Source organism: Heptranchias perlo, unplaced genomic scaffold (assembly GCF_035084215.1).
Source record: "Heptranchias perlo isolate sHepPer1 unplaced genomic scaffold, sHepPer1.hap1 HAP1_SCAFFOLD_637, whole genome shotgun sequence".
In the NCBI taxonomy this organism is placed as follows: Eukaryota; Metazoa; Chordata; class Chondrichthyes; order Hexanchiformes; family Hexanchidae; genus Heptranchias; species Heptranchias perlo.
The window spans coordinates 16,535-40,476 of NW_027139663.1; the positions used below are offsets into that span (position 1 = coordinate 16,535).

Genomic DNA, 23,942 nt, shown 5'->3' on the forward strand with positions numbered 1-23,942 from the left:
ACTCCCCTCTGTTTGAGACTGGATGATTCTCAGGGACTGGGAATTTCAGGAGTCACATTGGGTGAAGAGTCTGTTTCAATGAACCCACAAGACTGATATCTGAGTCTGGAGACCCCGCTGGGATAGAGGACGGACTCTCAGCGGATTCTCGAGTCGTTTGTTCCTCGGGTCCCTGACTTGTGGATGTCTCTGGATCTGTAATAAAGGGACAGAAACATGGGAGAGTGCAGGAGTGGAGAACACATGGACAGGTCATCGGGCTGGGACTGGAGTCCGGAGAACGGGAGACACCGGTCTTAATATAACCCATAATCATCCAATCCCACTCCCCTCAGTCACTAGATCCCACTCCCCACAGTTACTACATCCCACTCCCCTCAGCCGCGACCGCCCACTCCCCTCAGACACTACCTCCCACTCACCTCAGTCACTCCATCCCACTCCCCTCAGTCACTCCATCCCACTCCCCTCAGTCACTCCATCCCACTCCCCTCAGTCACTGCATCCCACTCCCCTCAGTCACCGCATCCCACTCCCCTCAGTAACTACATCCCACTCCCCTCACTCACCACATCCCACTCCCCTCAGTCACAACATCCCACTCCGCTCAGTCACGACATCCCACTCCCCTCAGTCACGACATCCCACTCCCCTCAGTCACTGCATCCCACTCCCCTCACTCACCTCATCCCACTCCCCTCACTCACCTTATCCCACTCCCCTCAGTCACGACATCCCACTCCCCTCAGTCACAACATCCCACTCCCCTCAGTCACAACATCCCACTCCCCTCAGACACTACATCCCACTCCCCTCAGTCACAACATCCCACTCCCCTCAGTCACAACATCCCACTCCCCTCTGTTCGAGACTGGATGATTCTCAGGGACTGAGCATTTCACGAGTGACATTGGGTGAAGAGTCTGTTTGAATGAACCCACGAGACTGATACCTGAGTCTGCAGACCCCGCTGGGATAGAGGACGGACTCTCAGCGGATTCGAGAGTCGTTTGTTCCTCGGGTCCCTGACTTGTGGATGTCTCTGGATCTGTAATAAAGGGACAGAAACATGGGAGAGTGCAGGAGTGGAGAACACACAGACAGGTCATCGGGCTGGTACTGGAGTCCGGAGAATGGGAGACACCGGTCTTAATATAACCCACAATCATCCAATCCCACTCCCCTCAGTCACCACATCCCACTCCCCTCAGTCACCACATCCCACTCCCCTCAGTCACGACATCCCTCTCAACTCAGTCACGACATCCCACTCCCCTCAGTCACTACATCCCACTCCCCTCAGTCACGACATCCCACTCCCCTCAGTCACTACATCCCTCTCAACTCAGTCACGACATCCCACTCCCCTCAGTCACTACATCCCACTCCCCTCAGTCACTATATCCCTCTCAACTCAGTCACTACATCCCACTCCCCTCAGTCACTACATCCCAAACCCCTCAGTCACTACATCCCTCTCAACTCAGTCACGACATCCCACTCCCCTCAGTCATTAGATGCCACTCCCCTCAGACACGACAACGCACTCCCCTCAGTCACGAAATCCCACTCCCCTCAGCAACTAAAAACACTCATCTCAGTCACGACATCCCACTCTGTTTGAGACTGGATGATTCTCAGGGACTGAGCATTTCAGGAGTCACATTGGGTGAAGAGTCTGTTTGAATGAACCCACAAGACTGATACCTGAGTCTGGAGACCCCGCTGGGATAGAGGACGGACTCTCAGCGGATTCTCGAGTCGTTTGTTCCTCGGGTCCCTGACTTGTGGATGTCTCTGGATCTGTAATAAAGGGACAGAAACATGGGAGAGTGCAGGAGTGGAGAACACACGGACAGGTCATCGGGCTGGTGCTGGAGTCCGGAGAATGGGAGACACCGGTCTTAATATAACCCACAATACTCCAATCACTCTCCCCTCAGCCACCGCATCCCCCTCCCCTCAGCCACCGCATCCCACTCCCCTCAGCCACCGCATCCCCCTCCCCTCAGCCACCGCATCCCCCTCCCCTCAGCCACCGCATCCCCCTCCCCTCAGCCACCGCATCACCCTCCCCTCAGTCACTACATCCCCCTCCCCTCAGCCAACGCATCCCACTCCCCTCAGCCACCGCATCCCCCTCCCCTCAGCCACCGCATCCCCCTCCCCTCAGCCACCGCATCCCCCTCCCCTCAGCCACCGCATCCCCCTCCCCTCAGCCACCGCATCCCCCTCCCCTCAGCCACCGCATCCCCCTCCCCTCAGCCATCGCATCCCCCTCCCCTCAGCCACTGCATCCCACTACTCTCAGCCACCGCATCCCCCTCCCCTCAGCCACCGCATCCCCCTCCCCTCAGCCATCGCATCCCCCTCCCCTCAGCCACTGCATCCCACTACTCTCAGCCACCGCATCCCCCTCCCCTCAGCCACCGCATCCCACTCCCCTCAGTCACGACATCCCACTCCCCTCAGTCACGACATCCCACTCCCCTCAGTCACGACATCCCACTCCCCTCTGTTTGAGACTGGATGATTCTCAGGGACTGAGCATTTCAGGAGTCCCATTGGGTGAAGAGTCTGTTTGAATGAACCCACGAGACTGATACCTGAGTCTGGAGACCCCGCTGGGATAGAGGACGGACTCTCAGCGGATTCGAGAGTCGTTTGTTCCTCGGGTCCCTGACTTGTGGATGTCTCTGGATCTGTAATAAAGGGACAGAAACATGGGAGAGTGCAGGAGTGGAGAACACACGGACAGGTCATCGGGCTGGGACTGGAGTCCGGAGAACGGGAGACACCGGTCTTAATATAACCCGTAATCATCCAATCCCACTCCCCTCAGTCACTACATCCCACTCCCCTCAGCCGCGACCTCCCACTCCCCTCAGACACTACCTCCCACTCACCTCAGTCACTCCATCCCACTCCCCTCAGTCACTCCATCCCACTCCCCTCAGTCACTCCATCCCACTCCCCTCAGTCACCACATCCCACTCCCCTCAGTCACTACATCCCACTCCCCTCAGCCGCGACCTCCCACTCCCCTCAGACACTACCTCCCACTCACCTCAGTCACTCCATCCCACTCCCCTCAGTCACTCCATCCCACTCCCCTCAGTCACCACATCCCACTCCCCTCAGTCACTACATGCCACTCCCCTCAGCCGCGACCTCCCACTCCCCTCAGACACTACCTCCCACTCACCTCAGTCACTCCATCCCACTCCCCTCAGTCACTCCATCCCACTCCCCTCAGTCACTCCATCCCACTCCCCTCAGTAACTACATCCCACTCCCCTCACTCACCACATCCCACTCCCCTCAGTCACAACATCCCACTCCCCTCAGTCACGACATCCCACTCCCCTCAGTCACGACATCCCACTCCCCTCAGTCGCTGCATCCCACTCCCCTCACTCACCTCATCCCACTCCCCTCACTCACCTTATCCCACTCCCCTCACTCACCACATCCCACTCCCCTCAGTCACAACATCCCACTCCCCTCAGCCACCACATCCTACTCCCCTCAGTCACGACATCCCACTCCCCTCAGTCACTACATCCCACTCCCCTCTGTTTGAGACTGGATGATTCTCAGGGACTGAGCATTTCAGGAATCACATTGGGTGAAGAGTCTGTTTGAATGAACCCACGAGACTGATACCTGAGTCTGGAGACCCCGCTGGGAGAGAGGACGGACTCTCAGCGGATTCGAGAGTCGTTTGTTCCTCGGGTCCCTGACTTGTGGATGTCTCTGGATCTGTAATAAAGGGACAGAAACATGGGAGAGTGCAGGAGTGGAGAACACATGGACAGGTCATCGGGCTGGGACTGGAGTCCGGAGAATGAGAGACACCGGTCTTAATATAACCCATAATACTCCAATCACTCTCCCCTCAGCCACCGCATCCCCCTCCCCTCAGCCACCGCATCCCCCTCCCCTCAGCCACCGCATCCCCCTCCCCTCAGCCACCGCATCCCCCTCCCCTCAGCCACCGCATCCCACTTCCCTCAGCCACCGCATCCCCCTCCCCTCAGCCACCGCATCCCCCTCCCCTCAGCCACCGCATCCCCCTCCCCTCAGCCACCGCATCCCCCTCCCCTCAGCCACCGCATCCCCCTCCCCTCAGCCACCACATCCCACTCCCCTCAGTCACTACATCCCACTCCCCTCAGTCACTCCATCCCACTCCCCTCAGTCTCTACATCCCACTCCCCTCAGTCACTACATCCCACTCCCCTCTGTTCGAGACTGGATCATTCTCAGGGACTGGGAATTTCAGGAGTCACATTGGGTGAAGAGTCTGTTTGAATGAACCCACAAGACTGATACCTGAGTCTGGAGACCCCGCTGGGATAGAGGACGGACTCTCAGCGGATTCTCGAGTCGTTTGTTCCTCGGGTCCCTGACTTGTGGATGTCTCTGGATCTGTAATAAAGGGACAGAAACATGGGAGAGTGCAGGAGTGGAGAACACACGGACAGGTCATCGGGCTGGGACTGGAGTCCGGAGAACGGGAGACACCGGTCTTAATATAACCCATAATCATCCAATCCCACTCCCCTCAGTCACTACATCCCACTCCCCTCAGCCGCGACCTCCCACTCCCCTCAGACACTACCTCCCACTCACCTCAGTCACTCCATCCCACTCCCCTCAGTCACTCCATCCCACTCCCCTCAGTCACTCCATCCCACTCCCCTCAGTCACCACATCCCACTCCCCTCAGTCACTACATCCCACTCCCCTCAGCCGCGACCTCCCACTCCCCTCAGACACTACCTCCCACTCACCTCAGTCACTCCATCCCACTCCCCTCAGTCACTCCATCCCACTCCCCTCAGTCACTCCATCCCACTCCCCTCAGTCACCACATCCCACTCCCCTCAGTCACTACATCCCACTCCCCTCAGCCGCGACCTCCCACTCCCCTCAGACACTACCTCCCACTCACCTCAGTCACTCCATCCCACTCCCCTCAGTCACTCCATCCCACTCCCCTCAGTCACTCCATCCCACTCCCCTCAGTAACTACATCCCACTCCCCTCACTCACCACATCCCACTCCCCTCAGTCACAACATCCCACTCCCCTCAGTCACGACATCCCACTCCCCTCAGTCACGACATCCCACTCCCCTCAGTCGCTGCATCCCACTCCCCTCACTCACCTCATCCCACTCCCCTCACTCACCTTATCCCACTCCCCTCACTCACCACATCCCACTCCCCTCAGTCACAACATCCCACTCCCCTCAGCCACCACATCCTACTCCCCTCAGTCACGACATCCCACTCCCCTCAGTCACTACATCCCACTCCCCTCAGTCACTACATCCCACTCCCCTCTGTTTGAGACTGGATGATTCTCAGGGACTGAGCATTTCAGGAATCACATTGGGTGAAGAGTCTGTTTGAATGAACCCACGAGACTGATACCTGAGTCTGGAGACCCCGCTGGGATAGAGGACGGACTCTCAGCGGATTCTCGAGTCATTTGTTCCTCGGGTCCCTGACTTGTGGATGTCTCTGGATCTGTAATAAAGGGACAGAAACATGGGAGAGTGCAGGAGTGGAGAACACACGGACAGGTCATCGGGCTGGTACTGGAGTCCGGAGAATGGGAGACACCGGTCTTAATATAACCCATAATACTCCAATCACTCTCCCCTCAGCCACCGCATCCCCCTCCCCTCAGCCACCGCATCCCCCTCCCCTCAGCCACCGCATCGCCCTCCCCTCAGCCACCGCATCCCCCTCCCCTCAGCCACCGCATCCCCCTCCCCTCAGCCACCGCATCCCCCTCCCCTCAGCCACCGCATCCCCCTCCCCTCAGCCACCGCATCCCCCTCCCCTCAGGCACCGCATCCCACTTCCCTCAGCCACCGCATCCCCCTCCCCTCAGCCACCGCATCCCCCTCCCCTCAGCCACCGCATCCCCCTCCCCTCAGCCACCGCATCCCCCTCCCCTCAGCCACCGCATCCCCCTCCCCTCAGCCACCGCATCCCCCTCCCCTCAGCCACCGCATCCCCCTCCCCTCAGCCACCACATCCCACTCCCCTCAGTCACGACATCCCACTCCCCTCAGTCACGACATCCCACTCCCCTCAGTCACTGCATCCCACTCCCCTCAGTCACTACATCCCACTCCCCTCAGTCACTGCATCCCACTCCCCTCAGTCACTACATCCCACTCCCCTCAGTCACTACATCCCACTCCCCTCAGTCACTACATCCCACTCCCCTCAGTCACGACATCCCACTCCCCTCAGTCACGACATCCCACTCCCCTCAGTCACTGCATCCCACTCCCCTCAGTCACTGCATCCCACTCCCCTCAGTCACTACATCCCACTCCCCTCAGTCACTACATCCCACTCCGCTCAGTTACTACATCCCACTCCCCTCAGTCTCTACATCCCACTCCCCTCTGTTTGAGACTGGATGATTCTCAGGGACTGAGCATTTCAGGAGTCACATTGGGTGAAGAGTCTGTTTGAATGAACCCACGAGACTGATACCTGAGTCTGGAGACCCCGCTGGGATAGAGGACGGACTCTCAGCGGATTCTCGAGTCGTTTGTTCCTCGGGTCGCTGACTTGTGGATGTCTCTGGATCTGTAATAAAGAGACAGAAACATGGGAGAGTGCAGGAGTGGAGAACACACGGACAGGTCATCGGGCTGGTCCTGGAGTCCGGAGAATGGGAGACACAGGTCTTAATATAAACCATAATACTCCAATCACTCTCCCCTCAGCCACCGCATCCCTCTCCCCTCAGCCACTGCATCCCCCTCCCCTCAGCCACCGCATCCCCCTCCCCTCAGCCACCGCATCCCACTCCCCTCAGCCACCGCATCCCACTCCCCTCAGCCACCGCATCCCCCTCCCCTCAGCCAACGCATCCCCCTCCCCTCAGCCACCGCATCCCACTCCCCTCAGCCACCGCATCCCCCTCCCCTCAGCCACCGCATCCCCCTCCCCTCAGCCACCGCATCCCCCTCCCCTCAGCCACCACATCCCCCTCCCCTCAGCCACCGCATCCCACTCCCCTCAGCCACTACATCGCACTCCCCTCAGTCACGACATCCCACTCCCCTCAGTCACTGCATCCCACTCCCCTCAGTCATTGCATCCCACTCCCCTCAGTCACTACATCCCACTCCCCTCAGTCACTACATCCCACTCCCCTCAGTCACTACATCCCACTCCCCTCAGTCACTGCATCCCACTCCCCTCAGTCACGACATCCCACTCCCCTCAGTCACTACATCCCACTCCCCTCAGCCGCGACCTCCCACTCCCCTCAGACACTACCTCCCACTCCCCTCAGTCACTACCTCCCACTCCCCTCAGACACGACCTCCCACTCCCCTCAGTCACTCCATCCCACTCCCCTCAGTCACTCCATCCCACTCCCCTCAGTCACTGCATCCCACTCCCCTCAGTCACTGCATCCCACTCCCCTCAGTCACCACATCCCACTCCCCTCAGTAACTACATCCCACTCCCCTCACTCACCACATCCCACTCCCCTCAGTCACTACATCCCACTCCCCTCACTCACCACATCCCACTCCCCTCAGTAACTACATGCCACTCCCCTCACTCACCACATCCCACTCCCCTCAGTCACTACATCCCACTCCCCTCAGTAACTACATCCCACTCCCCTCACTCACCACATCCCACTCCCCAAAGTCACGACATCCCACACCCCTCAGTCACGACATCCCACTCCCCTCAGTCACTGCATCCCACTCCCCTCAGTCACTGCATCCCACTCCCCTCAGTCACAACATCCCACTCCCCTCAGTCACTGCATCCCACTCCCCTCAGTCACTGCATCCCACTCCCCTCAGTCACTACATCCCACTCCCCTCAGTCACAACATCCCACTCCCCTCAGTCACGACATCCCACTCCCCTCAGTCACTGCATCCCACTCCCCTCAGTCACAACATCCCACTCCCCTCAGTCTCAACATCCCACTCCCTTCAGTCTCGACATCCCACTCCCCTCAGTCACGACATCCCACTCCCCTCAGTCACCACATCCCACTCCCCTCAGTCACTACATCCCACTCCCCTCAGCCGCGACCTCCCACTCCCCTCAGACACTACCTCCCACTCACCTCAGTCACTCCATCCCACTCCCCTCAGTCACTCCATCCCACTCCCCTCAGTCACTCCATCCCACTCCCCTCAGTAACTACATCCCACTCCCCTCACTCACCACATCCCACTCCCCTCAGTCACAACATCCCACTCCCCTCAGTCACGACATCCCACTCCCCTCAGTCACGACATCCCACTCCCCTCAGTCGCTGCATCCCACTCCCCTCACTCACCTCATCCCACTCCCCTCACTCACCTTATCCCACTCCCCTCACTCACCACATCCCACTCCCCTCAGTCACAACATCCCACTCCCCTCAGCCACCACATCCTACTCCCCTCAGTCACGACATCCCACTCCCCTCAGTCACTACATCCCACTCCCCTCAGTCACTACATCCCACTCCCCTCTGTTTGAGACTGGATGATTCTCAGGGACTGAGCATTTCAGGAATCACATTGGGTGAAGAGTCTGTTTGAATGAACCCACGAGACTGATACCTGAGTCTGGAGACCCCGCTGGGATAGAGGACGGACTCTCAGCGGATTCTCGAGTCATTTGTTCCTCGGGTCCCTGACTTGTGGATGTCTCTGGATCTGTAATAAAGGGACAGAAACATGGGAGAGTGCAGGAGTGGAGAACACACGGACAGGTCATCGGGCTGGTACTGGAGTCCGGAGAATGGGAGACACCGGTCTTAATATAACCCATAATACTCCAATCACTCTCCCCTCAGCCACCGCATCCCCCTCCCCTCAGCCACCGCATCCCCCTCCCCTCAGCCACCGCATCGCCCTCCCCTCAGCCACCGCATCCCCCTCCCCTCAGCCACCGCATCCCCCTCCCCTCAGCCACCGCATCCCCCTCCCCTCAGCCACCGCATCCCCCTCCCCTCAGCCACCGCATCCCCCTCCCCTCAGGCACCGCATCCCACTTCCCTCAGCCACCGCATCCCCCTCCCCTCAGCCACCGCATCCCCCTCCCCTCAGCCACCGCATCCCCCTCCCCTCAGCCACCGCATCCCCCTCCCCTCAGCCACCGCATCCCCCTCCCCTCAGCCACCGCATCCCCCTCCCCTCAGCCACCGCATCCCCCTCCCCTCAGCCACCGCATCCCACTCCCCTCAGTCACGACATCCCACTCCCCTCAGTCACGACATCCCACTCCCCTCAGTCACTGCATCCCACTCCCCTCAGTCACTACATCCCACTCCCCTCAGTCACTGCATCCCACTCCCCTCAGTCACTACATCCCACTCCCCTCAGTCACTACATCCCACTCCCCTCAGTCACTACATCCCACTCCCCTCAGTCACGACATCCCACTCCCCTCAGTCACGACATCCCACTCCCCTCAGTCACTGCATCCCACTCCCCTCAGTCACTGCATCCCACTCCCCTCAGTCACTACATCCCACTCCCCTCAGTCACTACATCCCACTCCGCTCAGTTACTACATCCCACTCCCCTCAGTCTCTACATCCCACTCCCCTCTGTTTGAGACTGGATGATTCTCAGGGACTGAGCATTTCAGGAGTCACATTGGGTGAAGAGTCTGTTTGAATGAACCCACGAGACTGATACCTGAGTCTGGAGACCCCGCTGGGATAGAGGACGGACTCTCAGCGGATTCTCGAGTCGTTTGTTCCTCGGGTCGCTGACTTGTGGATGTCTCTGGATCTGTAATAAAGAGACAGAAACATGGGAGAGTGCAGGAGTGGAGAACACACGGACAGGTCATCGGGCTGGTCCTGGAGTCCGGAGAATGGGAGACACAGGTCTTAATATAAACCATAATACTCCAATCACTCTCCCCTCAGCCACCGCATCCCTCTCCCCTCAGCCACTGCATCCCCCTCCCCTCAGCCACCGCATCCCCCTCCCCTCAGCCACCGCATCCCACTCCCCTCAGCCACCGCATCCCACTCCCCTCAGCCACCGCATCCCCCTCCCCTCAGCCAACGCATCCCCCTCCCCTCAGCCACCGCATCCCACTCCCCTCAGCCACCGCATCCCCCTCCCCTCAGCCACCGCATCCCCCTCCCCTCAGCCACCGCATCCCCCTCCCCTCAGCCACCACATCCCCCTCCCCTCAGCCACCGCATCCCACTCCCCTCAGCCACTACATCGCACTCCCCTCAGTCACGACATCCCACTCCCCTCAGTCACTGCATCCCACTCCCCTCAGTCATTGCATCCCACTCCCCTCAGTCACTACATCCCACTCCCCTCAGTCACTACATCCCACTCCCCTCAGTCACTACATCCCACTCCCCTCAGTCACTGCATCCCACTCCCCTCAGTCACGACATCCCACTCCCCTCAGTCACTACATCCCACTCCCCTCAGCCGCGACCTCCCACTCCCCTCAGACACTACCTCCCACTCCCCTCAGTCACTACCTCCCACTCCCCTCAGACACGACCTCCCACTCCCCTCAGTCACTCCATCCCACTCCCCTCAGTCACTCCATCCCACTCCCCTCAGTCACTGCATCCCACTCCCCTCAGTCACTGCATCCCACTCCCCTCAGTCACCACATCCCACTCCCCTCAGTAACTACATCCCACTCCCCTCACTCACCACATCCCACTCCCCTCAGTCACTACATCCCACTCCCCTCACTCACCACATCCCACTCCCCTCAGTAACTACATGCCACTCCCCTCACTCACCACATCCCACTCCCCTCAGTCACTACATCCCACTCCCCTCAGTAACTACATCCCACTCCCCTCACTCACCACATCCCACTCCCCAAAGTCACGACATCCCACACCCCTCAGTCACGACATCCCACTCCCCTCAGTCACTGCATCCCACTCCCCTCAGTCACTGCATCCCACTCCCCTCAGTCACAACATCCCACTCCCCTCAGTCACTGCATCCCACTCCCCTCAGTCACTGCATCCCACTCCCCTCAGTCACTACATCCCACTCCCCTCAGTCACAACATCCCACTCCCCTCAGTCACGACATCCCACTCCCCTCAGTCACTGCATCCCACTCCCCTCAGTCACAACATCCCACTCCCCTCAGTCTCAACATCCCACTCCCTTCAGTCTCGACATCCCACTCCCCTCAGTCACGACATCCCACTCCCCTCAGTCACCACATCCCACTCCCCTCAGTCACTACATCCCACTCCCCTCAGTCACTGCATCCCACTCCCCTCAGTCACAACATCCCACTCCCCTCACTCACCACATCCCACTCCCCTCAGTCACAACATCCCACTCCCCTCAGTCACGACATCCCACTCCCCTCAGTCACTGCATCCCACTCCCCTCAGTCACAACATCCCACTCCCCTCAGTCTCAACATCCCACTCCCTTCAGTCTCTACATCCCTCTCCCCTCATTCACTACATCCCACTCCCCTCAGTCACAACATCCCACTCCCCTCAGTCTCAACATCCCACTCCCTTCAGTCTCGACATCCCACTCCCCTCAGTCACGACATCCCACTCCCCTCAGTCACTACATCCCACTCCCCTCAGTCACTGCATCCCACTCCCCTCAGTCACAACATCCCACTCCCCTCACTCACCACATCCCACTCCCCTCAGTCACAACATCCCACTCCCCTCAGTCACGACATCCCACTCCCCTCAGTCACTGCATCCCACTCCCCTCAGTCACAACATCCCACTCCCCTCAGTCTCAACATCCCACTCCCTTCAGTCTCTACATCCCACTCCCCTCATTCACTACATCCCACTTCCCTCAGTCACTGCATCCCACTCCCCTCAGTCACGACATCCCACTCCCCTCAGTCACTGCATCCCACTCCCCTCAGTCACTACATCCCACTCCCCTCAGTCACTGCATCCCACTCCCCTCAGTCACTGCATCCCACTCCCCTCAGTCACTGCATCCCACTCTCCTCAGTCACGACATCCCACTCCCCTCATTCACTACATCCCACTTCCCTCAGTCACTGCATCCCACTCCCCTCAGTCACGACATCCCACTCCCCTCAGTCACTGCATCCCACTCCCCTCAGTCACTACATCCCACTCCCCTCAGTCACTGCATCCCACTCCCCTCAGTCACTGCATCCCACTCCCCTCAGTCACTGCATCCCACTCTCCTCAGTCACGACATCCCACTCCCCTCAGTCACTGCATCCCACTCCCCTCAGTCACGACATCCCACTCCCCTCAGTCACAACATCCCACTCCCCACTGTTTGAGACTGGATGATTCTCAGGGACTGATCATTTCAGGTGTCACATTGGGTGAAGAGCCTGTTTGAATGAACCCACAAGACTGATACCTGAGTCTGGAGACCCCGCTGGGATAGAGGACGGACTCTCAGCGGATTCTCGAGTCGTTTGTTCCTCGGGTCCCTGACTTGTGGATGTCTCTGGATCTGTAATAAAGGGACAGAAACATGGGAGAGTGCAGGAGTGGAGAACACACGGACAGGTCATCGGGCTGGTACTGGAGTCCGGAGAATGGGAGACACTGGTCTGAATACAACCCGTAATCATCCAATCCCACTCCTCTCAGTCACTACATCCCACTCCCCTCAGCCGCGACCTCCCACTCCCCTCAGACACGACCTCCCACTCACCTCAGTCACTCCATCCCACTCCCCTCAGTCACTCCATCCCACTCCCCTCAGTCACTCCATCCCACTCCCCTCAGTAACTACATCCCACTCCCCTCACTCACCACATCCCACTCCCCTCAGTCACTACATCCCACTCCCCTCAGTCACTGCATCCCACTCCCCTCAGTCACTACATCCCACTCCCCTCAGTCACTGCATCCCACTCCCCTCAGTCACGACATCCCACTCCCCTCAGTCACTACATCCCACTCCCCTCAGCCGCGACCTCCCACTCCCCTCAGACACTACCTCCCACTCCCCTCAGACACTACCTCCCACTCCCCTCAGACACTACCTCCCACTCCCCTCAGTCACTACCTCCCACTCCCCTCAGACACGACCTCCCACTCCCCTCAGTCACTGCATCCCACTCCCCTCAGTCACTGCATCCCACTCCCCTCAGTCACCACATCCCACTCCCCTCAGTAACTACATCCCACTCCCCTCACTCACCACACCCCACTCCCCTCAGTCACAACATCCCACTCCCCTCAGTCACCACATCCCAATCCCCTCAGTAACTACATCCCACTCCCCTCACTCACCACATCCCACTCCCCTCAGTCACAACATCCCACTCCCCTCAGTCACGACATCCCACTCCCCTCAGTAACTACATCCCACTCCCCTCACTCACCACATCCCACTCCCCTCAGTCACCACATCCCACTCCCCTCAGTCACAACATCCCACTCCCCTCAGTCACGACATCCCACTCCCCTCAGTCACGACATCCCACACCCCTCAGTCACGACATCCCACTCCCCTCAGTCACGACATCCCACTCCCCTCAGTCACTGCATCCCACTCCCCTCAGTCACTGCATCCCACTCCCCTCAGTGACTGCATCCCACTCCCCTCAGTCACAACATCCCACTCCCCTCACTCACCACATCCCACTCCCCTCAGTCACAACATCCCACTCCCCTCAGTCACGACATCCCACTCCCCTCAGTCACTGCATCCCACTCCCCTCAGTCACAACATCCCACTCCCCTCAGTCACTACATCCCACTCCCCTCAGTCTCAACATCCCACTCCCTTCAGTCTCTACATCCCACTCTCCTCATTCACTACATCCCACTTCCCTCAGTCACTGCATCCCACTCCCCTCAGTCACGACATCCCACTCCCCTCAGTCACTGCATCCCACTCCCCTCAGTCACTACATCCCACTCCCCTCAGTCACTGCATCCCACTCCCCTCAGTCACTGCATCCCACTCCCCTCAGTCACTGCATCCCACTCTCCTCAGTCACGACATCCCACTCCCCTCAGTCACTGCATCCCACTCCCCTCAGTCACGACATCCCACTCCCCTCAGTCACTGCATCCCACTCCCCTCAGTCACGACATCCCACTCCCCTCAGTAACTACATCCCACTCCCCTCAGTCACCAGATCCCACTCTGCTCAGTCACGACATCCCACTCCCCTCAGTCTTGACAAGCCTCTCCCCTCACTTACTACAACCCACTCCCCTCAGTCACTACAAGCCACTCCCCTCAGTCACGACAAGCCACTCCCCTCAGTCACGACATCCCACTCCCCTCAGTCACCACATCCCACTCCCCTCAGTAACTACATCCCACTCCCCTCAGTCACCACATCCCACTCCCCTCAGTCACTACATTCCACTCCACTCTGTTTGAGACTGGATAATTCTCAGGGACTGAGCATTTCAGGAGTCCCATTGGGTGAAGAGTCTGTTTCAATGAACCCACAAGACTGATACCTGAGTCTGGAGACCCCGCTGGGATAGAGGACGGACTCTCAGCGGATTTGAGAGTTGTTTGTTCCTCGGGTCCCTGACTTGTGGATGTCTCTGGATCTGTAATAAAGGGACAGAAACATGGGAGAGTGCAGGAGTGGAGAACACACGGACAGGTCATCGGGCTGGTACTGGAGTCCGGAGAATGGGAGACACCGGTCTTAATATAACCCATAATCATCCAATCCCACTCCCCTCAGTCACGAGATCCCACTCCCCTCAGTCACCGCATCCCACTCCCCTCAGTCACTACATCCCACTCCCCTCAGTCACTACATCCCACTCCCCTCCGTCATGACAACCCACTCCCCTCCGTCATGACATCCCACTCCCCTCAGTCACGACATCCCACTCCCCTCAGTCTCTGCATCCCACTCCCCTCAGTCACGACATCCCAAACACTGAGCCTATCATGACCCGTGCATCTTGGAGAAGGAGTGTGGGGTATCCAGTGAAACACTCGGGGCCTCTCGCCACACGTGGGCACTGGAGAGGGAGTGTGGGGTGTCCAGTGATACACTCGGGGCCTATCGTGACCCGTGGGCCCTGGAGAGGGAGTGTGGGGTGTCCAGTGATACACTCGGGGCCTATCGAGACCCGTGGGCCCTGGAGAGGGAGTGTGGGGTGTCCAGTGATACACTCGGGGCCTTTCATGACCCGTGGGCCCTGGAGAGGGAGTGTGGGGTGTCCAGTGATACACTCGGGGCCTATCGTGACCCGTGGGCCCTGGAGAGGGAGTGTGGGGTGTCCAGTGATACACTCGGGGCCTATCGTGACCCGTGGGCCCTGGAGAGGGAGTGTGGGGTGTCCAGTGATACACTCGGGGCCTATCGTGACCCGTGGGCCCTGGAGAGGGAGTGTGGGGAGTCCAGTGATACACTCGGGGCCTATCGTGACCCGTGGGCCCTGGAGAGGGAGTGTGGGGAGTCCAGTGATACACTCGGGGCCTATCGCGACCCGTGGGCCCTGCAGTGAGCAGAGTTCCGATGGAGACGGACAGCAGCCTGTGATTCCGTGTCCTTCAGTGTTGGTGAAAAGTTCACTTTGTGTTTCAGTTCCTTTATTCATTGTTTCCCGGACAAAAAGGAGGCTCTCGAGTAACTTTGATTTGTTCTGTTGATGACACGGGGGCTTCCCAGAGTCACCCTCCTGGGACATTTATAAACAGCAATCTACCTGTACAATAAGCAGAGTGTCCGCCTGTCGGTCCCAACTCATAAACGAAGTAACTGGTGCAGTTTTTAATTTTTATCTCCCGGGTCCACCTGCAGTTATTTCCACTCAAGGTAAAACAAACTGTCCTCGTTACTGCTCCCTGTCCCACGGTGGGATGAGAACCTGAAATGAGGTTTGTAAATATTGATGAATGTGAGCGATCTGAACAGTGCTGGACAGTGAGTGTAAATCTGAGATTAGAAAGTCTGAAATTACCATTTAACCAGCCTGGGACGTCTGTGGAGCAGCGACGGTCGGGGACAGCAGTCTCCGGAATCTTCCATCCACTAGAACTGAAAAAACAATCACAGAGTCAGACCCTGAACTGATGGAATTTATTAACGGAGAGAGAGACTGGAACCGGGAAAAAGTACCGGAAACCGGGGCCCATCCTTTCCTCTCTGTCCCCGTTCTATATTCCCCTCTACCCTGTGTGTCTCCCTTTATTCCCCTGTTTCTCTCTGTAGAGTCTGTTTGTTCCCTTTCCCTGTATCCACTGCCTGCCCCATTGCTCTGACTGATGATCCCGCTCTCCCTGTAGTTCTCAGTCCTACACTCACACTCTGTTCTCTTTTGTACATTTACTCCTCCCGTATCAACTGGTTTACCTGAAATTTCCCCTTTGAAATCTGTACCATCCTTGGACAAGTTTATCATCACTCTTCAGCTGACCGGTGCATTGAGTCTCAACACAATCCGTGCTCCTCCAGGACTGGTCCAGGACTGTGTGATCTTCACACGGGTCAGTGAGTGCGGAGTCTGCGGCTGAGTGACAGAAAGATGTTTAATGTTAATATTAAGCACAGTTAATGTTGCACAGCGGCATGCAGCCTATCGCGACCCGTGGGCCCTGGAGAGGGAGTGTGGGGTGTCCAGTGATACACTCGGGGCCTATCGTGACCCGTGGGCCCTGGAGAGGGAGTGTGGGGTGTCCAGTGATACACTCGGGGCCTATCGTGACCCGTGGGCCCTGGAGAGGGAGTGTGAGGTGTCCAGTGATACACTCGGGGCCTATCGTGACCCGTGGGCCCTGGAGAGGGAGTGTGGGGTGTCCAGTGATACACTCGGGGCCGATCGTGACCCGTGGGCCCTGGAGAGAGAGTGTGGGGTGTCCAGTGATACACTCGGGGCCTATCACGACCGTGGACCCTGGAGAGGGTGTGTGGGGTGTCCAGTGATACACTCGGGGCCTATCGTAACCCGTGGGCCCTGGAGAGGGAGTGTTGGGTGTCCACTGATGCATTCGGGGCCTATCGTGACCTGCAGGCCCTGGAGAGGGAGTGTGGGGTGTCCAGTGATACACTCGGGGACGATCGTGACCCGTGGGCCCTGGAGAGGGAGTGTTGGGTGTCCACTGATGCATTCGGGGCCTATCGTGACCTGCAGGCCCTGGAGAGGGTGTGTTGGGTGTCCAGTGATGCATTCGGGGCCTATCGTGACCCGTGTGCCCTGGAGAGGGAGTGTGGGATGTCCAGTGATGCACTCCGGGCCTATCGTGACCCGTGGGCCCCGGAGAGGGAGTGTGGGGTGTCCAGTGATACACTCGGGGCCTGTCACGACCGTGGGCCCTGGAGCAGTTGTGTGGGGTGTCCAGTGATACACTCGGGGCCTATCATGACCCGTGGGCCCTGGAGAGGGAGTGTGGGGTGTCCAGTGATGCACTCGCGGCCTATCATGACCCGTGGGCCCTGGAGAGGGAGTGTGGGGTGTCCAGTGATGCACTCAGGGCCTATCGTGACCCTTGGGCCCTGGAGAGGGAGTGTGGGGTGTCCAGTGATACATTCGGGGCCTATCGTGACCCGTGGGCCCTGGAGAGGGAGTGTGGGGTGTCCAGTGATGCACTCCGGGCCTATCGTGACCCTTGGGCCATGGACAGGGAGTGTGGGGTGTCCAGTGATACACTCGGGGCCTATCGTGACCCGTGTGCCCTGGAGAGGGAGTGTGGGGAGTCCAGTGACACACTCGGGGCGTGTCGTGACCCATGTGCCCGGGAGAGGGAGTGTGGGGTGTCCAGTGATGCACTCCGGGCCTATCGTGACCCATGGGGCCTGGTGAGTGAGTGTGGTGTGTCCAGTGATGCATTCGGGGCCTATCGTGACCCGTGGGCCCTGGAGACGGAGGGTGGGGTGTCCAGTGATACACTCGGGGACGATCGTGACCCGAGGGCCCTGGAGAGGGAGTGTGGGGTGTCCAGTGATACACTCGGGGCCTATCGTGACCCATGGGGCCTGGTGAGTGAGTGTGGTGTGTCCAGTGATGCATTCGGGGCCTATCGTGACCCGTGGGCCCTGGAGAGGGAGTGTGGGGTGTCCAGTGATACATTCGGGGCCTATCGTGACCTGTAGGCCCTGGAGAGGGAGTGTGGGGTGTCCAGTGATACACTCGGGGCCTATCGTGACCCGTGGGCCCTGGAGAGGGAGTGTGGGGTGTCCAGTGATACACTCGGGGCCTATCGCGACCTGTGGGCCCTGGAGAGGGAGTGTGGGGTGTCCAGTGATACACTCGGGGCCTATCACGACCTGTGGGCCCTGGAGAGGGAGTGTGGGGTGTCCAGTGATACACTCGGGGCCTATCGTGACCCGTGGGCCCTGGAGAGTGAGTGTGGGTGTCCAGTGATACATTCGGGGCCTATCGTGACCCGTGTGCCCTGGAGAGGGCGTGTGGGGTGTCCAGTGACTCATTCGGGGCCTATCGTGACCCGTGTGCCCTGGAGAGGGAGTGTGGGGAGTCCAGTTATACACTCGGGGCCTATCACGACCGTGGACCCTGGAGCAGTTGTGTGGGGTGTCCAGTGATACACTCGGGGACGATCGTGACCCGTGGGCCCTGGAGAGGGAGTGTGGGGTGTCCAGTGATACACTCGGGGCCTATCGTGACCCATGGGCCCTGGAGAGGGAGTGTGGGGTGTCCAGTGATGCATTCGGGGCCTATAGTGACCCGTGTGCCCTGGAGAGGGAGTGTGGGGTGTCCAGTGACGCACTCGGGGCCTATCGTGACCCGTGTGCCCTGGAGAGGGAGTGTGGGGTGTCCAGTGATACACTCGGGCCCTATCGTGACCTGCAGGCCCTGGAGAGGGAGTGTGGGGTGTCCAGTGATACACTCGGGGCCTATCGCGACCTGTGGGCCCTGGAAACTGAGTGTGGGGTGTCCAGTGATACACTCAGGGCCTATCGCGACCCGAGGGCCCTGGAGAGGGAGTGTGGGGTGTCCAGTGATACACTCGGGGCCTATCGCGACCCGTGGGCCCTGGAGAGGGAGTGTGGGGAGTACAGTGATACATTCGGGGCCTATCGTGACCCGTGGGCCCTGGAGAGGGAGTGTGGGGTGTCCAGTGATACACTCGAGGCCTATCATGACCCGTGTGCCCTGGAGAGGGAGTGTGGGGAGTCCAGTGATACATTCGGGGCCTATCGTGACCCGTGGGCCCTGGAGAGGGAGTGTGGGGTGTCCAGTGATACACTCGGGGCCTATCGTGACCCTTGGGCCCTGGAGAGGGAGTGTGGGGTGTCCAGTGATACTTTGGTGGCCTATCATGACCCATGGGCCCTGGAGAGAGAGTGTGGGGTGTCCAGTGATACACTCGGGGCCTATCGTGACCCTTGGGCCCTGGAGAGGGAGTGTGGGGTGTCCAGTGATACATTCGGGGCCTATCGTGACGCTTGGGCCCTGGAGACGGAGTGTGGGGTGTCCAATGATACACTCGGGGATGATCGTGACCCGTGGGCCCTGGAGAGGGTGTGTGGGGTGTCCAGTGATACACTCGGGGCCTATCGAGACCCGTGGGCCCTGGAGAGGGAGTGTGGGGTGTCCAGTGATACACTCGGGGCCTATCGTGACCCGTGGGCCCTGCAGAGGGTGTGTGGGGTGTCCAGTGATACACTCGGGGCCTATCGTGACCCGTGGGCCCTGGAGAGGGTGTGTGGGGTGTCCAGTGATACACTCGGGGCCTATCGTGACCCGTGGGCCCTGGAGAGGGAGTGTGGGGAGTCCAGTGATACACTCGGGGCCTATCGTGACCCGTGGGCCCTGGAGAGGGAGTGTGGGGTGTCCAGTGATACACTCGGGGCCTATCGTGACCCGTGGGCCCTGGAGAGGGAGTGTGGGGTGTCCAGTGATACACTCGGGGCCTATCGTGACCCGTGGGCCCGGGAGAGGGAGTGTGGGGTGTCCAGTGATACACTCGGGGCCTATCGTGACCCGTGGGCCCTGGAGAGGGAGTGTGGGGTGTCCAGTGATACACTCGGGGCCTATCGTGACCCGTGGGCCCTGGAGAGGGAGTGTGGGGAGTCCAGTGATACACTCGGGGCCTATCGTGACCCGTGGGCCCGGGAGAGGGAGTGTGGGGTGTCCAGTGATACACTCGGGGCCTATCGTGACCCGTGGGCCCTGGAGAGGGAGTGTGGGGTGTCCAGTGATACACTCGGGGCCTATCGTGACCCGTGGGCCCTGGAGAGGGAGTGTGGGGTGTCCAGTGATACACTCGGGGCCTATCGTGACCCGTGGGCCCTGGAGAGGGAGTGTGGGGTGTCCAGTGATACACTCGGGGCCTATCGTGACCCGTGGGCCCTGGAGAGGGAGTGTGGGGTGTCCAGTGATACACTCGGGTCCTATCGCGACCCGTGGGCCCTGCAGTGAGCAGAGTTCCGATGGAGACGGACAGCAGCCTGTGATTCCGTGTCCTTCAGTGTTGGTGAAAAGTTCACTTTGTGTTTCAGTTCCTTTATTCAATGTTTCCCGGACAAAAAGGAGGCTCTCGAGTAACTTTGATTTGTTATGTTGATGACACGGGGGCTTCCCAGAGTCACCCTCCTGGGACATTTATAAACAGCAATCTACCTGTACAATAAGCAGAGTGTCCGCCTGTCGGTCCCAACTCATAAACGAAGTAACTGGTGCAGTTTTTAATTTTTATCTCCCGGGTCCACCTGCAGTTTTTTCCATCCCAGGTAAAACAAACTGTCCTCGTTACTTCTCCCTGTCCCACGGTGGGATGAGAACCTGAAATGAGGTTTGTAAATATTGATGAATGTGAGCGATCTGAACAGTGCTGGACAGTGAGTGTAAATCTGAGATTAGAGAGTCTGAAATTACCCTTTAACCAGCCTGGGCCCTGTGTGGAGCAGTGACGGAATGGGACAGCAGTCTCCGGAATCTTCCATCCACCAGAACTGAAAAAACAATCACAGAGTCAGACCCTGAACTGATGGAACTGATAAATGGAGAGACTGGAACCGGGAAAAAGTACCGGAAACTGTGGCCCATCCTTTACTCTCTGTCCCCGTTCTATTTTCCCTCTCCCCCAGGTATCCCCCTTCACTCTCTGTCCCTGTTCTATTTTCCCTCTACCCCGGGTATCTCCCTTTCCTCTCTGTCCCCGTTCTATTTTCCCTCTCCCCCAGGTATCCCCCTTCACTCTCTGTCCCTGTTCTATTTTCCCTCTACCCCGGGTATCTCCCTTTACTCTCTGTCCCCGTTCTATTTTCCCTCTCCCCCAGGTATCCCCCTTTACTCTCTGTCCCTGTTCTATTTTGCCTCTACCCCGGGTATCTCCCTTTACTCTCTATCCCTGTTCTATATTCCCTCTACACCAGGTATCCCCCTTTACTCTCTGTCCCTGTTCTATATTCCCTCTACCCCGGGTATCTCCCTTTACTCTCTATCCCTGTTCTATATTCCCTCTACACCAGGTATCCCCCTTTACTCTCTATCCATGTTCTATATTCCCTCTACCCCGGGTATCCCCCTTTACTCTCTATCCCCGTTCTATATTCCCCTCTACCCCGGGTATCTCCCTTTACTCTCTATCCCTATTCTATATTCCCTCCACCCTGTCTGTCTCTCTTTATTCCCCCTGTTTCTTTCTGTAGAGTCTGTTTGTTCCCCTTTCCCTGTATCCACTCCCTGCCCCATTGCTCTGACTGATGATCCCGCTCTCCCTGTCGTTCTCAGTCCTGCACTCACACTCTGTTCTCTTTTGTGCATTGACTCCTCCCCTATCGACTGGTTTACCTGAAATTTCCCCTTCACGTTACCTATTAAATCTGTACCATCCTTGGACAAGTTTATCATCACTCTTCAGCTGACCGGTGCATTGAGTCCAATCGCAATCCGAGCTCCTCCAGGACTGGTCCAGGACTGTGTGATCTTCACACGGGTCAGTGAGTGCGGAGTCTGCGGCTGAGTGACAGAAAGATGTTTAATGTTAATATTAAGTACAGTTAATGTTACAGAGCGACTTGTACCCCCCGAAACACCAATAACCTCAGATTCACTCTCCGCCCGGGGTGAAAATCCCCCAAATGAAAGCTGGAAACTTTCCTCCTTCTCTAACCCAGGTTTCCATCTCTCTCCCAGCTCAGCCTCCCCCTCTAACTCTCTGCTCACAGACAGTCCTCCCTTCTCCTGATTAACCAGCAGCTCTCAGGTACCAGAAAGCACCAATAACCTCATCTTCACTTCCTCCCAATAGAAAAGCTGCAAATTTAAAGCTGGAATCCAGCGATTCTGTAAACCAGGTTTCGTTCCGTCTCCCTCAAAGTTGGGCTCTGTTTTACTTTTAGTAACACAGAGACTCGGGATGTCAGGCTCACTCTCACCCTCACCCTCTCCCTCACTCCCTCTCCCTCACCCTCTCCCTCACCCGCACCCTCACGCTCTCTCCTCACAGACAGATCTCTCTGTTCTACATTAACTGTTACCTCCCAGCTGCAGAATGCCCTGTGACCGGGTAACTAATCTGTGAGGAGGACACAAAGAGTCTGCAAAGGGTGGGCAAGAAGGTGGCAGATGGAGTATAATGTGGGGAAATGTGAGGTTATTCACTTTGGTCGGAAGAATAGAAAAACAGAATACTTTTTAATTGGTGAGAAACTATTAAATGTTGGTGTTCAGAGAGACTTGGGTGTCCTGATACAAGAAACTCAGAAAGTTAACATGCAGGTAAAGGAAGCAATTAGGAAGGCAAATGGTATGTTGGCCTTTATTGCAAGGGGGATGGAGCACAAGAGTAAGGAAGTCTTACTACAATTGTACAGGTCTTCGGTTGACGATCCGGATTCTTTCCCCTCAGTCTGGTTCAGTAATAACTGAAGTCGAATACATTTTAAAGTCCAACACATCTTTAATAGCAGGGTTCTTAGTCTGCAGCATTGATTTGGACTCCTGATCGAGTCCCTCTATGCTGGCAGAGCAAGAACAAAAACATACAGAAATCCACACGTTTTTATACAGATGAATAGGGTTGGAACATACTTAACGAGGGTCAACACCAATCATAAGCCGGGCATAGGTTGCCATGCGAGGTTACATTATTTCCGGCCAATCATAAATCGTCCATGTGCTGATCATGCTGCTGTTAGACATCAAAGGGGATAACTTCCTCACTTTCCAACTTGGAATGTTCTTCCCTGTTCCTTCTGTTCCTTATCTCCCAACCTGGAATGTCTTCCAACTTTGGCTAAGCTCGTTCCCTATATTGATCTGCCATAAACATGGAGACATTCAGACCAGTCCTTGACTCACATCAAAGACCTATCATTGATAAGACAATGCAGGCCTGCTGACTAAGCAAACATATGGCCCAGCAGGAGGGCCAGGCCACTTGTATCAATCTCAGTTACTAACTAATTAACCCTTTCTAACCATTTTGCATTCTGCTTCTTTGCCACGTAGACATTTTAATATTTTACTGAAAACTGACCACGTAGGGATTCTCACGGTGAGACCTCACCTGGAGTACAGTGTACAGGTTTGGTCTCCTTCTCTAAGATGGTGAGGGACAGTCAGTGTCAGTGAGAGATATCATGGGGTATCTCAGTCCCCAGGTGAACACTGAGTGTAGATGGTGAGGGACACTCGATGGTCAGTGAGAGATATCATGGGGTATCTCAGTCCCCAGGTGAGCACTGAGTGTAGATGGTGAGGGACACTCGATGGTCAGTGAGAGATATCATGGGGTATCTCAGTCCCCAGGTGAACACTGAGTGTAGATGGTGAGAGACACTCGATGGTCAGTGAGAGATATCATGGGGTATCTCAGTCCCCAGGTGAACACTGAGTGTAGATGGTGAGAGACACTCGATGGTCAGTGAGAGATATCATGGGGTATCTCAGTCCCCAGGTGAACACTGAGTGTAGATGGTGAGAGACACTCGATGGTCAGTGAGAGATATCATGGGGTATCTCAGACCCCAGGTGAACACTGAGTGTAGATGGTGAGAGACAC

At 57.5% G+C, this 23,942-nt stretch overlaps 2 protein-coding genes across 2 annotated transcripts in view; both read right to left on the reverse strand.

Annotated features, from left to right (window-relative positions):
* Positions 1 to 12: 12 nt before the first annotated feature.
* On the reverse strand, positions 13 to 16,109 carry LOC137317892 (uncharacterized). Its single transcript, XM_067980897.1, has 14 exons — positions 16,093 to 16,109; positions 15,935 to 16,011; positions 14,468 to 14,563; positions 12,396 to 12,491; positions 9,703 to 9,798; positions 8,620 to 8,715; positions 6,525 to 6,620; positions 5,442 to 5,537; positions 4,336 to 4,431; positions 3,667 to 3,762; positions 2,607 to 2,702; positions 1,708 to 1,803; positions 953 to 1,048; positions 13 to 195 (listed from the first exon to the last, which is right to left on the reverse strand). Exons 1-14 carry the CDS (start codon positions 16,107 to 16,109, stop codon positions 53 to 55), a joined length of 1,293 nt encoding a protein of 430 aa, XP_067836998.1. The 3' UTR covers positions 13 to 52.
* Positions 16,110 to 22,818: 6,709 nt separating this feature from the next.
* Positions 22,819 to 23,942, reverse strand: part of LOC137317891 (zinc finger protein 436-like) — a 35,721-nt gene continuing 34,597 nt past the window's right edge. The window contains exon 6 of the mRNA XM_067980896.1: positions 22,819 to 23,197. The gene's annotated coding sequence lies outside the window, so the exon portion shown is untranslated. The remainder of the gene's footprint in view (positions 23,198 to 23,942) is intronic.

What these genes read in the sequence shown, in the direction of transcription:
- LOC137317892 (XM_067980897.1), bottom strand. An exon ending in AGCGGGGTCTCCAGACTCAG is followed by an intron (nt 12,492 to 14,467) that starts GTATCAGTCTTG and finishes CCTTTATTACAG; the next exon opens with ATCCAGAGACATCCACAAGT. An exon ending in AGCGGGGTCTCCAGACTCAG is followed by an intron (nt 1,049 to 1,707) that starts GTATCAGTCTTG and finishes CCTTTATTACAG; the next exon opens with ATCCAGAGACATCCACAAGT.